The following is a 14,601-nucleotide window of genomic DNA, read 5'->3' on the forward strand; positions in this document are numbered from 1 at the left end:
AGACATGCATAAATAGTTACAAATCGCAAACTCAAGTTTACGTTCACGCCCCTCTCCCGGAGATATACGGATATACTTATAGTGTTGCTCACTCCTGAAGTTGTGGCATCTTCCCACCAACCCTTCAATGCCTTTCTGGGCTAGCTCACGACCCTTCGTGCAACTCAAACTTGCTGCTCTGCTGAAATTAATCGCGGTCTTTACGATACCGAGAGGGGTTTGAGGAGAGGAATACTGGGGAGAGGGGAGAGAATGGGTCGCAAGCAAACTGCGGCGGAGGGAGTCAGGATGGCTAATTAAGTTACAGGCACCATTCCATGATAATGCAATTAAAAAGTTAACATGCATAAATATGGCGGAAGAGCCGTGGATCCAGGGTGGTTTGGGGGGGTGGGGGGTGAATGTTGGAAAAGGCCTGCACGTAAAGGGTTAAGAAACAAGCGGGGGTAGGAAGTTAACAAGCACCAGCCAGTTGAGGGGTGGGGGAGACTGAGACCCCCAGGGGTGGGTGCAGCTAAGTGTAATCACGCCGAACTACCCCCTCCCCCGTCCCTCCTTCCCTCACCCAACACACCCCTCCCGGCACCCCGCTCATCACCAACCGTGGGGAAGAAGGGGGGATGGGGTTGTGGGACGAGAAGCTATATCACCGCACCCCCTACGGATAGTTGCTTCCAGAGGCAAATCGGATTAAGCCGAGGCGCTTTGACTTCTCTTTCGCAGTTAGTTCTAAGTGCCCGCCCCCTCCGCTACGCGCGCGCCACGCTCTTTGACAAACATGCATTCCGTTTTCACTCGGGGATCCCGTTTAGTTAACCCCTTTAAGGCCGAGCGGCGTTGCGGCTTCATGACGAACGCAAAAACAAGTTACTGAGATTGACGAATGCCCGCCTCCTACAAGCGTGCGGCCGAGGACCCTTAACGCCGGCCGGCGCAGTTAGGCAGGAGAAACAAGAGGGATAAAAAAAAATCGTCCCAAGTCACGACTTTTACCTTTGAATATATATACTGTATAGAAGTCGCCAGCCCAGGTTAAAATTTCTAATACGGTTTTGAGGTAGTTGGTTAATTCACCGCCGCAATCGCCACCATCTCTAGGGCATCGACTTGTGGTGGTCCCTAGCGGACAAGTGCCGAACTCTTCAAACACCCCTTCCCCCTCTCGTTGAACGAACTCGAGCTGCAGTGAATGATGGATGAGGGGTGCGGGGAATGACAGCGGGCGACAGTGCTGCATTCTAACGTGTACACAACAACTAAGACGATACAGGGCGTTACGGCAGCGCACTGCAGCGGTGAAGTTCCCAAGCTGCTCATTTTACGCTCTTGAAAAACGTAGAGTAAATCCTATCCACTCGCGACTTCTATACAGTATATATATTCAAAGCTTTTACAAAGGAAATTTGAGGAATGAATCAGCACAACACTGGTGGATTGGGATTCGAACCAAAGTTTTTTTTTGTAATACGAATCCGACGTGTAACCGTTGTTTTTTTGTACGTGACATGTTAGCTCTCTGTGTACGGCATTTGGTTGGAGTAATTCCGTGAATGGAATGGAATCGAAGTGCCATCTGTGGCGGATGGCTTCAAACAAAGTTCACAAAGCCAAAAGGGGAAACTTTTATAGTATTAACTGTTTAACGAATTTTACCGAATGGGCAGTATTTTAATAAAATTCCTTGCCGAAAATCAGGTCCAAAGCTTGGGTTAAGTATTTTTTTCCAAGTATTTTTCGCTTTTTTTTTTCGTATTAGTTTCATTATATAGTTTGAAAATTTCGGTCTGAAAATGTAATGATTCTATAGTCGAAGTAGGTTCATCGGCAGCGAATCCTAGCGGCAGCTGCGGAAACTACGGGTGATTCGCGTCCAGAAATTCAGTTGAAAACACAATTTTCGTATATTTATCCCACTAGGCATTATTTTATAGAATTCTACGTAAAATGTTGTGTCCTAGTTTGGTATTATAAGAGTATTTGCAACACGAGAACACATGAATGAGCTCGTTACCGAGGTTAGATGTTACACATCTCTGACGAGTACTGAAATACTCGGTCACATTTTTTTTATTTATTTTTTAAAAAAATGTCGAATTAGTGGTATCTTTCCTTATTGGCATTTCTTTAGCAATAGAAATTAATATTTTTAATCGCTTTTGGACACTGCAATTTCACAACCACGCCTTATCAGGGACTCGAACCCCGAACTACTCGTACTGGAAACCGACATCCAACTGCGTCACTATGGTCGGAAATCTCACTTCTCTATCCAGCTGCATGTGCTCTATCACTTATATCCTTCAGGGAAGAAGGTACTGGAGATTTCAAGGCTCTCAAACTGGACGCATTCCAGTTTTATCCTACCATAGTATCCTTGGAAAGGTGATCCTGGTATGGCTTATGCAACACTAAAACTAAATTACAACTGTCAGCCTTGAATAATGGTTTGTACCTTAAGAATTTCTAACCTGAAACCTGTTTAGACTCGCTCGGAACTTGAACTTCATACCTCTAAGAGGGAATAGTTTCTTCCATCTGAAATTGATCTCATGTCATACCACAGCCTTCAGTACAGGTACCGTACTGCATTTAAAGATTTAAAATGGTGTAGTAGATGGCTTTGGGCCCCTGTTGAAGTCAACACAAGCGTTTTTGTAATTATTATCACAATGTTGTATCCACCACGTGAAATAATAATAACTATGAGGTTGTTACAAGGTGTGACAGATTTGGAAAATATAATTTATGCCATGTCAATCCAAATAATATCGCCTAATATCTGCATGAAAACTATGAACGAACACATTTCAGACGGCCTCAGGTTTGTTCACTTTAAAGTTCCGGCATAGTTGCATTAAAAAAAACCGTAATAGTTTAAAGATTTTGATAAGTAATTCTTACTCAACGTAAAGGTGATTAATTTAAAGGCAGTATTAAAAGGGTTTCCGTCCGACATTTATTTAGTGAGGATTAAGACGATCGGACCTCCGCGATTACCTATCGTGGGCTCCAAAGTATGAGGTAAAATCGTTTGCAGTTTGTCCTAATTTTCAATCATTATTGTGCAAAACATTACCAGCAAAAAAAAAAAACTTTTTTCATGTGCACAAGCATGGTATATTTTTAAGTTTGCAATTTTAATGGCTACTTAGAACATAATTTTTAATGTTAGGCCTATTTTCATTCAATGTTGTTTTTTCTTTACTTTTTATTCAGTTCAACTGAACTGCTGAAAAGCCATTTTGTTTTTGACGCAGTAGGTTCCGTAACTTGGCCATCGACGCGCTCACTGAATGCAATGAACACAGAACTATAGAATACTATAGAACTACAGAATTACTAAATATATAATACTAAGCGATGAGATACCAAAGGACACCAGGATGTTTCCAGCCTCCGTGCCGGCGAATGCCCGCAAAGATCGCCCCGGGTCTGGAAGGAATCTCCGCAGAGAAGGCATCTGCTCGTTAGGATCTCGCCCAAGGACAGAGGCCGAATGAAGAATGATGATGCCGCAGGGCGGCAAATGTTTTAATGACGTCACGCTCGACGGGACACGCGCGAGGCGATGTGATTGGGCGTTGATTAATGCGCCGCCATCAACACCCTCCCTCCCTGTTTCCTCTGTTTCCATGCACCCCCTTCCATTTCCTCGCTCTTCCAGACACGCCACGAGTGAGATGGAGTTAGTTACATTAGCGCAGTCTTGCAATGCAGTACGAGGCTTCTTCCACACACGCTTGTCTTGTTTCGCCGCGCGGAGCACCAATTTTTTTATTTTTAAAAGAATGGAGACGTAAGAGTACTGGTTGAAGAAGTTTAACACGGTCATAATTCTCTGTCATTTATATACAGTAATTATAAACGACAATTTTGAATATTTAATTATGTATTGTTTAAAATTTCTAGGAATTGCAAAATCATTAATTAAGTATTTTTTATTTCATTTATGAAAAGAAAATAAAGAATACGAAATACCTGTCAATATTTAATAAATTAACTTTCAGTCAAGAAAATACAGGAATTTAATGACAGAATATTAAAAAAAAACAATGAGCGCAGACTTTAAGCATGTTCCCAGTAAGTGATAAACGAGAAACGATTAAGATTAGGTACTGACAGAAACGTAGAAGTGAATTTATCTTCCGCAAAATTGATATATATATATATATTTTTTTTCTTACAAATTTCTTACAAAGTTACAATATTAGCACTATCTACCCTAAAATTCATGCGAGTAAACGTGTGGAAATCCCAATGTTTTGTGCTCATGACGACCGCACAGTTTGCCTTCGCTCCAAGGCTTCGTGTGTTTTGCTCGGAGGGCGTAGAGAATAAATTGACATCCATTATTGTAACTATGTTTATAATTCATGGCCGATGACTTGCATTCTATGATGTTTATTACTAAACCGTTTTTACCTCATATTTACTCCTTTAGGGTTGGGAGGGATTTCGTTATTAGGGATATGTAGCCATATGTATAAAATTGCCTCTGTTTCAAAATTTATCCAAATATGTTGAGTATTAAAGTCGTGATTAAATAACTATCACGAAAACGTCGAAACTTTATGCCTAGAATCATTACAGGTATATTCAAGGTTGGATTTGTAAATCTACCCATGACCCTAATTAACACATGTTAATACTTCCCAATAGTGTTAAAACTTAACGCTGGCCATTACAGATTCAATCGCGAAGATTTAAGAAAAAATTGTATGCATCTATTATATAGGTAGGCCTATGGGGTCTACAGCTCATTGAATTTAAAAACTTGAAATGTTTTTATTCAAAATAAAGCGAAAAATTGATTAAATTACATTACTATCTGAAAAATAGAGTTTTAATGTACCTGCACGATTAACTTATTTTTGTATTAGTCTTATGACTGTTGCAATTTCGACAGTAAAAATCCAATAAAATTAGATTGAAAAAATTAATGAACATAGCTTAAAGTAGGATGTATATTTTTTGCCCTTGAATAAAAAAAATGATATTAAAATGCCGTCGTCTTCCTCTTCATTCCTTAATTTTATTACCGACGTTGTTAGATATAGATACGCCTTAGCGTGAATTTAAATATTTAATTGACAATTAAAATTTTAACGTACTTCAGTGTACACGTTTTGTACACTTACGTGTGTACATTTTAAGACAGTTTTCTATCGACAGAGGCCGTTGCATTTTTAATTTTTTTCATTATCAATATGCTAACTTTTTGGGAATGTTAAATGTCTCTATAATTCGTATTGTTTCAAATACGTTTTGCTCAAAAATACTATATTGTAAATTTTCATGACAAAAAAAAACTAGTAAGTGACACTATTCGAGGTGTTCACTTTTTGTAAATAGAGTAATAGAAAAATTGCTTTCATTTTGCTTAGGTTTTTAGTAAACTTTCTCCAATATCAGTGATGAAAGTGTTGTTAAAAAGGCACCAAATAATTGTGTAGTTTAAGTTGTTCGTGATTGCCATGGCTATGCAGTAGAAGTAAAATATTTGAACAAACAATCAAATCATGCACCACATGAACATTAAAAATTGTCTGAATTTTTCCCAGTGCAATAATACAAACATCCTATTGCTGAGGTAACGTTGTGGTATTACTTGAACACAATAATGGTACTACTTGAGCACTATCAGGATATATTTTCAGTATTTTATTTCGATCTTCCATTATGTTGACCGTGAGGTCATTGTATAATTAGTGTGTAAATCGTCCACAACCTATTAAACCAAGCAAGCATCCCAGAATTAAAATAGAATGATAGGTATACAGAAAACCTATTAGAAAACCGAAAAGTGGATACCTTGAATCTAACTAGCGGTCCTACCACGTACGAATTCAATATATTTACAATTGCGTCTCTCTCCAATAGTTCCTTTGTGTGATACCTCATTATGCATCTCATGTGAAACGTAACTCCTTGCAGTATCTATAGATACAACACAGAGTAAGAGACGTGCTAGATGTATTACACTGTTTGCAGAATTATTTTTGGAACAGACAGTACTTGATTCAGGATTCTTCGGCTCGCGGCCGTGAAGTTTGGTGGAGGGGGGAAGGGGGGAGGGAGATGACCGGAATCACGCGTGATTACGTCATATACATCTCAGGTGCAAAAAATATGCTCCTCGTCGGTGTCGGCAAACATTCTGTTCTCCTCCCTTACAACTTATACTTAGACCCCTGACGTATGATTCGTGACCAATTCTCCAGATTCAGGAAGTTCCCAAGCCTTCCTACCGCTCTCCCCTACGACGAATCGCGCGAGGGCGGAGTGTAGCAGACTGTACTTCCACCACCCTTCTCTTCTACCATATCCCTCCCCCCCCCCTCAACCCACGTTGAACCCGCCAACGCCATTGTATCCCTGCGACCCAGTATATCGTCCCCAGCATTGAGGGCTCCCGCACTTAATCAAGCATTTCATTATAGTGATGAGAGTTGGATTAATACTCCCCTCCTCTTCCTCTAACCCCCCTGCGCGTCTAGCCACCGTCCCACCCTCGCCTATCCATCTCCCCCGACAACTAACCCCCCGCCCCCCTCCCATTCCCGCGCTTCACTCTTCGGAGCAGGCACTATACAAGGGCAAATGGAGGGTTCGAGACATGTCAAGACTTCGATAAATATGCATCAAATCTTTTCGGCGTTATAGCTAAACAATTTTAATTCTGGTCAGCGAAACGTCTTGCAGTTGGGCGGTCTCAACAAAATTATTTTGCAGTACCCAGAAAAAAAAATATTTATTCATAGGGTGAATACACGAGGAATATTTAGTCATGATCGCAAAACTATTTTGCTTTAGGTGTTTGAATTCTCGATTAAGAAAAAACATTTATCATGTACGCTACGTACTTTATTACATCCCCTACCACTCAACCGAATGCCTAATAGGGAGTGGCAACTTCTTATTTGCAGATGTGATGGATATTTGATGTCATTTTATTGCGATTTGTGTGCTACTGAACGAAAGCATCCCTCTCATTGGTTTTTCCAACTGCAAACAGACAAAGCTACATTGTATTTTTTTTGTTAATGGAACAGAAATATTAATTTAAAATTACATGAATTTGTGCATTTACACGAAAACAACTGTATCACCACAAAATAGTGTTTACAGTAGGTAATACTGGGTTGGATTCTTACCTGATCATTAATGTTTTGTGTTATCCCAGTACTGTCAATAGTTTAAGATATTTGTAAACCTTTCCCTAAATAGCTTTCCAGTATTGATGCGCACATTTATAAACGTTTAAGACTAAATAAAGTTCAGTTATTGAATATTCAATTATCTTTTCCATGGTTAAAAAAATGCTTGAATGAAACAACAATTTAAATATAAAATTATAGGCCAAATTTTCCTAAATATTATTATTATTATGTTCCTAATATTTCTTATTAATGTGCCCAGTTAGTACTGGAAAGCTCATATTCAGGGAACCGTTTACAAATAATTTTAACTATTGGAGGTACTGGGACAACACAAAGCATAAATGCCCGGGTAAGAATACGAACAGGGCATTACTGCGAACTCTATTTTGTGGTGTTAACATTTTTGTTTTCAGCAAATGTAAAAATTTACAAATATATGTGATTTTACAGAATAGGTATATCTGTTCCGTTTAAAAATATAATTTACATTGTACCAACTTTAAGAAGGATTTCAGACCATAATTAGTACCAAAAAAATTAATGTTTTCAACTTATTTATTCATGATGAACCTGCAGCAGAAGTGTGACATATTCCTTATAATTTTTTAGTAGTTTAGAAAAAATGCATATTTACCAAATGTTTGTTTTGTAGGTTAGGATCTAAGGTGTCACGAACGGAATCATAGATGATTGGAGGCCTGCCCATGGAATGGCTAAGAATCTGAACGACATACCTACCTATATAGCTAAATCTAGAGACCCGGAAAAAATTGCGAATTCATTTTGCGATATGCTAAAATTGAAATAAATGATTATGCATTTGAGCTGCTTCTGCTATTGGTTCACTGTTAATCTGTAGGACTCTTGGCCGATTAGAGACCCTCAATCAGAGAAGTATCCAATCACAAGTTACCCAGTTTATCCGCCTCATACGTCAGCAGCCAATGAAGAAGCGACGTTTGCCCGAGTATTCAGTTCCTAGCTAATATCACAAGTCAAATTTCTACGACACAACTTGCGTAGTAAAAAGTGTGAGAATGTTTGTTTTTATATGTAATTATAAGTGTATTTATTAGTTTTTTTTTATATGGGTCCGACACGTAAGCACAATGCACACACTACAACCGATTTAAAAATACTTCCTGTTATTTATTCAAAGACAAAGTCCCACAAATTTCTATATAGACTACTCTCTCAAATAAAAAAGCTAGCAGAGAAGAGTAATGATTTTTATTTTTTAAGTTTTCAAATTAATCATAGGAACTTCACAATTTTATCTAAACTTGCTAGATCCATTCAACAAACATTGAAAAATTCATAACGCCAACATGAACATAGCCATATATCAATTTCTTTCCAAATAAGTGCCAAGTGGCTTTGTTAGGAGCGAGGTGATTCAAATAAAGCTACACAATAATATTCACACGGATAAGATAAACAAATTTCGGAAATGTTTGAATGGCACTAAGTTATTAAAATAGAACAAAATAGAAGCTTAACAATATCGGAAGGTAATATAGGTACGCTTAAAAATAACTTTATATAAAGAGCAAAAAAAAAAAAAAAACAGTAGACAATCAAAATATTTCTGTCTGATTAGTCAGTCTAACACACTCTCACATGTTTGAATGGTACACAATTATAGAAATATAACACATTAGAAGCTGAAAAACCTCTGAAGTTATTATAAACTTAAGAATATCCTTGTGTCAGGGGCACAAAAACCTCTTTAGGCACACCGGGGGGCAATAGAAGATCTCTTTGATTTTGACAGCACAAAAAACTTCTCGTGCACATATTGCTTGCAACTTGCACGGAGTCGCATACCTGCAAGATTATCTCGATTTCAAAAGAAGCAGTACAATCTCTCATATGTCTTGAGTTTTCTGTAACGTTGAGTTCCTCTGGTACTCGGATGGGACAAATCTTCCTAAAGTCAAACTCCCTACCTGTTTGCGTGGATTTTTGGGCATTTCATTCCTAGAAGCTTTAGTCGCGATTCTTGTTTTTGTTTTTCCTTGAAATAAATATTTAACGACTTTTGAGCCGTCGAATTGATGATGAACTTACGTCGCTGGGTCTTTAGTGTTTTCAACTTTGGTGTTGCCAGAATTTCGGAGAGTGTTCGACCAGAAGTGTTGACAGAATCGATGGTATTCTGAACGAGGGTGTTTGTTGGAGTAGAAGTAAGGGTATCAGTCGATGCACAAACTGCAGTAGACAGGAGTTTTTGACACAGTTGGCCGAGAAGAAACATTCTGCAAAGGCACATTATATGTTGGGCAAATGAGGGTTCATCCACTGATTCTGGGTTTGATGATGCGGAAGAAGCTATATGTCTCCCATTCATTTGTGAAGTGTCTACTGAGACGCAAGGGTAGATCTGGAGCATCATCTGTGCATTGAGAGGCCGTCAAAGAGGTAGGAGTAAATGTAACTTCCGAGACAATATCAGGATTAGGAAGTGTAAATCCTGATATTATGTTTGTTGGAGTCATAAACCTGAGTCATATTGTTGGAAATATAATTTTTCCGAAAATGCTTCGTTAATTTTTTGATCTGAATGATTCATCCAAAATTTCACGACTTCGTCGTCCCCAAATGATTCGAATGACTTGAACACTTAGGTATTTGTCTAAGAGCTGCAGCTCATGGGTATTTTTTCTGGGCAAAAAAAACAAACAAAAAAACAAACAGTGTTATATTATTTCTGTCCGCTGCTGAAACAATAATTGCATCTAAAAGCGAGGAAGCGCCATCAAAGATAAGCAGTGTTCCATCACAGCTAGCTTTATACTTAGCAAAGTGGTCAATCCACTGTGAGAAAGTTTCTCATGTCATGCTCCCTTTAGGTATCATTAAAGCATTGGATCATGGTGGCAAGTTCTCTTCCCATTCAGGTTTACGTCGTTTGCCTCTGAATAAAATCATTGTTGGCACAAATTGTCCCATAGAATTCCCACGTGTTATAACAGTTATATTCTCTGCTTGCTCCGAGGCTATGGTGAGGACCCTTTTAAATCTTTTACGAGCCAAAAATTGTTTTTGATGGTATATATTCAATCTGCAACTTTTTTTGTCTGCATTGTAAAACAAATGAGTTTATTCAGCTACATCGCATTCTAGCACAGGATCTCTGAGTTTGGCAAAGTACTTAATGTTTGAAAATGTAAGGATTAAGGTCCAAAGCTCTTCGGGGATTTAGATGTTGCGTATTGCGTTTTGCTACATCTGAGTGTCTTTTTGGAAATATGTAATTTTAGGCACCGGCGTCCAGCTTTGTGCTCAAATGGGTTAAATAGGTATGATAATGAAATTTTCTTTGCAGAATGAATAAACACTTCTCTTTAGAACATCACTATAGTGATAGGCATACCGACATCTGCTAGCATAAAGAACCTTCGACATAACTCTATCTGTTGATCTTTAGTTAAGACGGGAGATCGTCCAGTTTTCTGTCTGTCCTACCTGATATCACATTATTCCGTAATGTTCTTCGAGGAATACCAAATGAAGATGCCACACCTTTGACGGAACACCAAATGCGCGGATGACTGATATGGCTGCATTCATTTGCTCATTTGACCACTGAGCTCTCCACTCTTATGACCATGTGACGTCTCTCTACAAACATCGAAAATCACATGAAGTTGTTTACAAATACTAATGCTTGACAGAATAGCTAACAGTTGCAAAAGGATACGTAGATAATTGGTACTACTTTTGGAAAATGTCAAATTTGAGACAAGTCACATGACACAGTGAAGAATCGGAGCGGTTTGTATCAGTTGACGGAACATTCACTGTCATTTTTTTAAACTCCTCCGCCTCACCCTTATTAATCTCTTTTCACAAGTCCCCCATTTTACCACTACGCTCCTAACCTCACTCCACACTGTCTCACTTCCTGCCCTGGCTTACCTCATAATTTTTTTATTTAAGTTCTCACCCTCCCCTTCCTCCTTCCCCTCCAGGTCCCTAGCCACGAGAATTGTCTTGTTCAACAACACTCAAAACTGCTCTCTCTCCACGGCTCCGGTAGGGCTGCTGCAACCTCCCCTCCCATCCCTAGCTGACTCCCCTCCCAATCCCCAGGGGTTTCCGAGAGGGGTGGGGAAGTGGAGGGGGGATAGGGGAAGTGAAAGTGGGCGGGGCCTCACGGCCTCGCGCCCCACACCAATCGCGGCACCCTCCTGCTCCGGAAGGCGGGAAGCGCGTCTCCGCCAATGGGGGAGGCGCGCCGAGGCAACAGGCCAAGCCCTCGATCCAATCGTATCATCATTAATCTCTTTCGGAAGGTTTTTTGAAAGAGCGTCTCTCTCTCCCTCTCCCCCCTCCAACCATCGCCGGGCAAGAGAGAGAAACCCGAGAGGGCCCGTAGAAGGGAGTTGTCGGCGGTATTTACAGAGCCTTCCTGACTGCGTGTCCATGTGTATTAGTTGTTTTGAGGGGGTCTGCGGTGAGGGGAGGGGATACTCGCCCCCCTCTTAAGCCCCTCCCTCCTTTTCCGAAGTTCTGAAGGCTGGCTGAGGGGGGGAGGGGGTTTTGTTACCTTGTAGCGGGCCGCGGAATGGAGCCTCAATCCACCGGCAGACCGCGTGGCTGGCTGACGCGACCAGCAGGGACTTGGCAGTCGACGACACCTGCGCGCGTCACACGGAGGAGCAGTTCGATGTGTGGTGGAGGCGCAGTCCGAGCTAGCGGCGAGTGTTGATGCGACAGACGGCAGCGCAGGTCCGCGACCAGCACTCAGCCAGGAGCGCCAGCCGCCCCCGGGCGGCGGCACCGCGGCGTCACGATATTCTGGGACGGGCGCGGCCAGCAGTACAGTGTGTGGGACTGCGCGGTCGCCCGCCTCCAGGCGGCGGAGTCATGGCGCGCGGCGACGACGCCGCCTGAGCAGCAGCCGCCGCCGCCGCCGCCCCCGCACGCCGCCACGGCGTCCCCACGCGACTACCAGCCGCCGCCGCCGCCGCACCACGACGACTCCCAGGGCACGACGCGCTCCTCCCTCTCCTCGGGCTCGCCACCCGCGACGCCGCCCCCGCACGCCGCCGCCGCCCCCGCCGGCATGCTCGACTTCGCCAACGGGTCGCCGCACGACGCCGCCGCCGCCGGCCACCTGCCGCCGCCCGGCTCCGTGCTGTCCTTCCTCAACCTGAACGTGGAGGGGCGGGGCGGGGCCGCCCCCGGCGGCGGGCCCGGCTTCGTGCTCGGCAGCCAGCCGCTCGCCGCGCTGCACACCATGGCCGAGATGAAGTCCGCGGCGTTGTTCCAGCACCACCACTACGCCTCCGGGGGCGGCGGCGGCCTCGCCAGCCCCGCCAGCTCGGGCAAGGGCAGCCCCAACGGCTCGACGGCCAGCTCCGGGGGCGGCGGGGGGCGCGACCTCCGCCAGCGCCGCCTCCAACCCGCACGGCATCGACCACATCCTGAGCAGGCCGCCGCCCCTCACGGCCGCCTCCGCGGCGCCCGCCGCCGCCTCGCTGCCGCGCGCCTTCAACATGGCGGCGGCGGCGGCCGGCATGGCGGCGGCGTCCTACTTCCACCACGCGGCGGCGGCGGGCAAGCCGCCCCACCACCACCACCACCACCACCACCACCCGCTGGCCGAGCTGACGAGCAGGAGCGCCATCTACTGGCCCGGCCTGCAGGGCCTCGTCAGCAACCCCATGGCGTGGCGCGACCGCCTCTCCGCCAGTGAGTAGCGCGCCTCGAGGGGTAGCTTCTTCGATTACCTATGTCGCTTCCGTGGGCCCCTGTCTTTGCTCGTTAGTTTTTAATAAATTCATAAAATATCTACCATTAGTTCATAAATCGTTCTAGGTATTTAATACGTATTTGTTTAATAGTTATTTAGATACTTAAAATGCCAATATTTATATCAACCTTAGCACGAACTGCGAGCATGTTATCGTTTTGTATACGTAGTTTTAAATTAATATTTTGTGTAATCTTTGACATGTAGAATTTACTTAATTTTTTTGTAAATATTTTGATTTTTTCCTAAATAAATTAGGTTTGTAGAATTATGGGAAAACATATTTTTCATTGATTTATGAATAATTAAAAAAAAAATACACATCAAAGGTTAAACAAAAATTGCTACCGTTAAAATTAAGTTTATCATGCAACCTACGCGTGTACACAAGTTTAAACGTGGAAAATACACGTTTGATTAAAACTGATTACTAATATACCTACATATTTAAAAAAAATCTGGACAACGTACTGTCGCAAAGCAAAGAATTATTTTTTGTTTCATTTATAACGTGAAGATTAATTGAACGTTTCAATTAGGCCTAAAATTTAGACGATTCAATATAGAATAATAAAATTTCCAATATATTTCTAGACCATACAAAATATTGTTTCGAAAACAAATTGTGTAGTTTCAGAACAACCCTTTATTAATATTTGAAAAAAATCACTAATACGCAAATTTTTGGTCTCGACTAAATGTCTCCACCACAACTTATTTTGTAGAATTTACGTACTAAATATTTTGACACAGCCACGAACATTTTCTAAAAAAATGTACAGGACATTTGAAATGTCAGGCTGCGTTCTATATATTCCGATGTATCATAACTTTAGAAACTTAAGCACTTGCTTGTTCAGATAAGAAATGAAGGTTACGAATTCCACAGGAACTTTTAGTAAAATTTTAACTTGTTTACTTTTATAGGTTGAAAAAAAAAATTGGAAATTTATTTTCGAATACTTTCTTCGTAGAATTACTTACAAATAATAATTACAGCGTAGAAGGATCATTCAAAATAATCTGAACACTTTGTGAGTCACATTGAGAAAAATGCGTAGCGAAAGGACTACATCTTTGTTTTAAAATAAATTTACATGGTACTCTTCTACAACAGGATAACAAAAGAACCAAGAATACAATGATCTATATATTGCAGGAACATTTTAACACTCAAACTCACACTTTGTCAATTCCTAAGATAGCTTATATCGAATTATTTTTCTATAACTAAACTATTTTTATTTTTTGTATGGTAATTATTTTACGCTATAATTATAACTTTAATGTATAATTATTCTATAATAAAAGTAAAATAAAATTTATTGATTTTACATTTCAAGTATATCTAATTGAGATATAAATTTTCCTACTCAATGGATAATTTAGATTGAAAGTGTAAATATAACATCTCAACCCAGCTCAGTTTATTATTTCCGTACCTATATTATTAGTCTTTGAAGGTTGTATGTAAAGAATTTTGTTTCTTTAAGACATAATATCTCACCACCTTCCTAAGAGAGAATTTAACCACAACCACCAGAACCACACAAAAATTTTACTTAAACTTTGACTATCAGCATATTATTGGATAGGTGGATTTACATTTAGATTTAATCTTATTTACTTAAATATATTCGTCGTGTTTTCTTTCAAAGTAGTCATATCATATAGAATGCA

At 41.2% G+C, this 14,601-nt stretch overlaps 1 protein-coding gene across 1 annotated transcript in view; it reads left to right on the forward strand.

Moving 5' to 3' along the window:
- The window catches only part of LOC134536329 (homeobox protein Nkx-6.1), a 201,354-nt gene that overhangs the window by 70,214 nt on the left and 116,539 nt on the right, over positions 1–14,601 (forward strand). The window contains exons 2-3 of the mRNA XM_063376082.1: positions 11,883–12,428; positions 12,559–12,864. Coding sequence (XP_063232152.1) covers positions 11,883–12,428; positions 12,559–12,864 — 852 coding nt within the window. The remainder of the gene's footprint in view (positions 1–11,882; positions 12,429–12,558; positions 12,865–14,601) is intronic.

This window comes from Bacillus rossius, chromosome 10 (genome assembly GCF_032445375.1).
Source record: "Bacillus rossius redtenbacheri isolate Brsri chromosome 10, Brsri_v3, whole genome shotgun sequence".
Lineage (NCBI taxonomy): Eukaryota > Metazoa > Arthropoda > Insecta > Phasmatodea > Bacillidae > Bacillus > Bacillus rossius.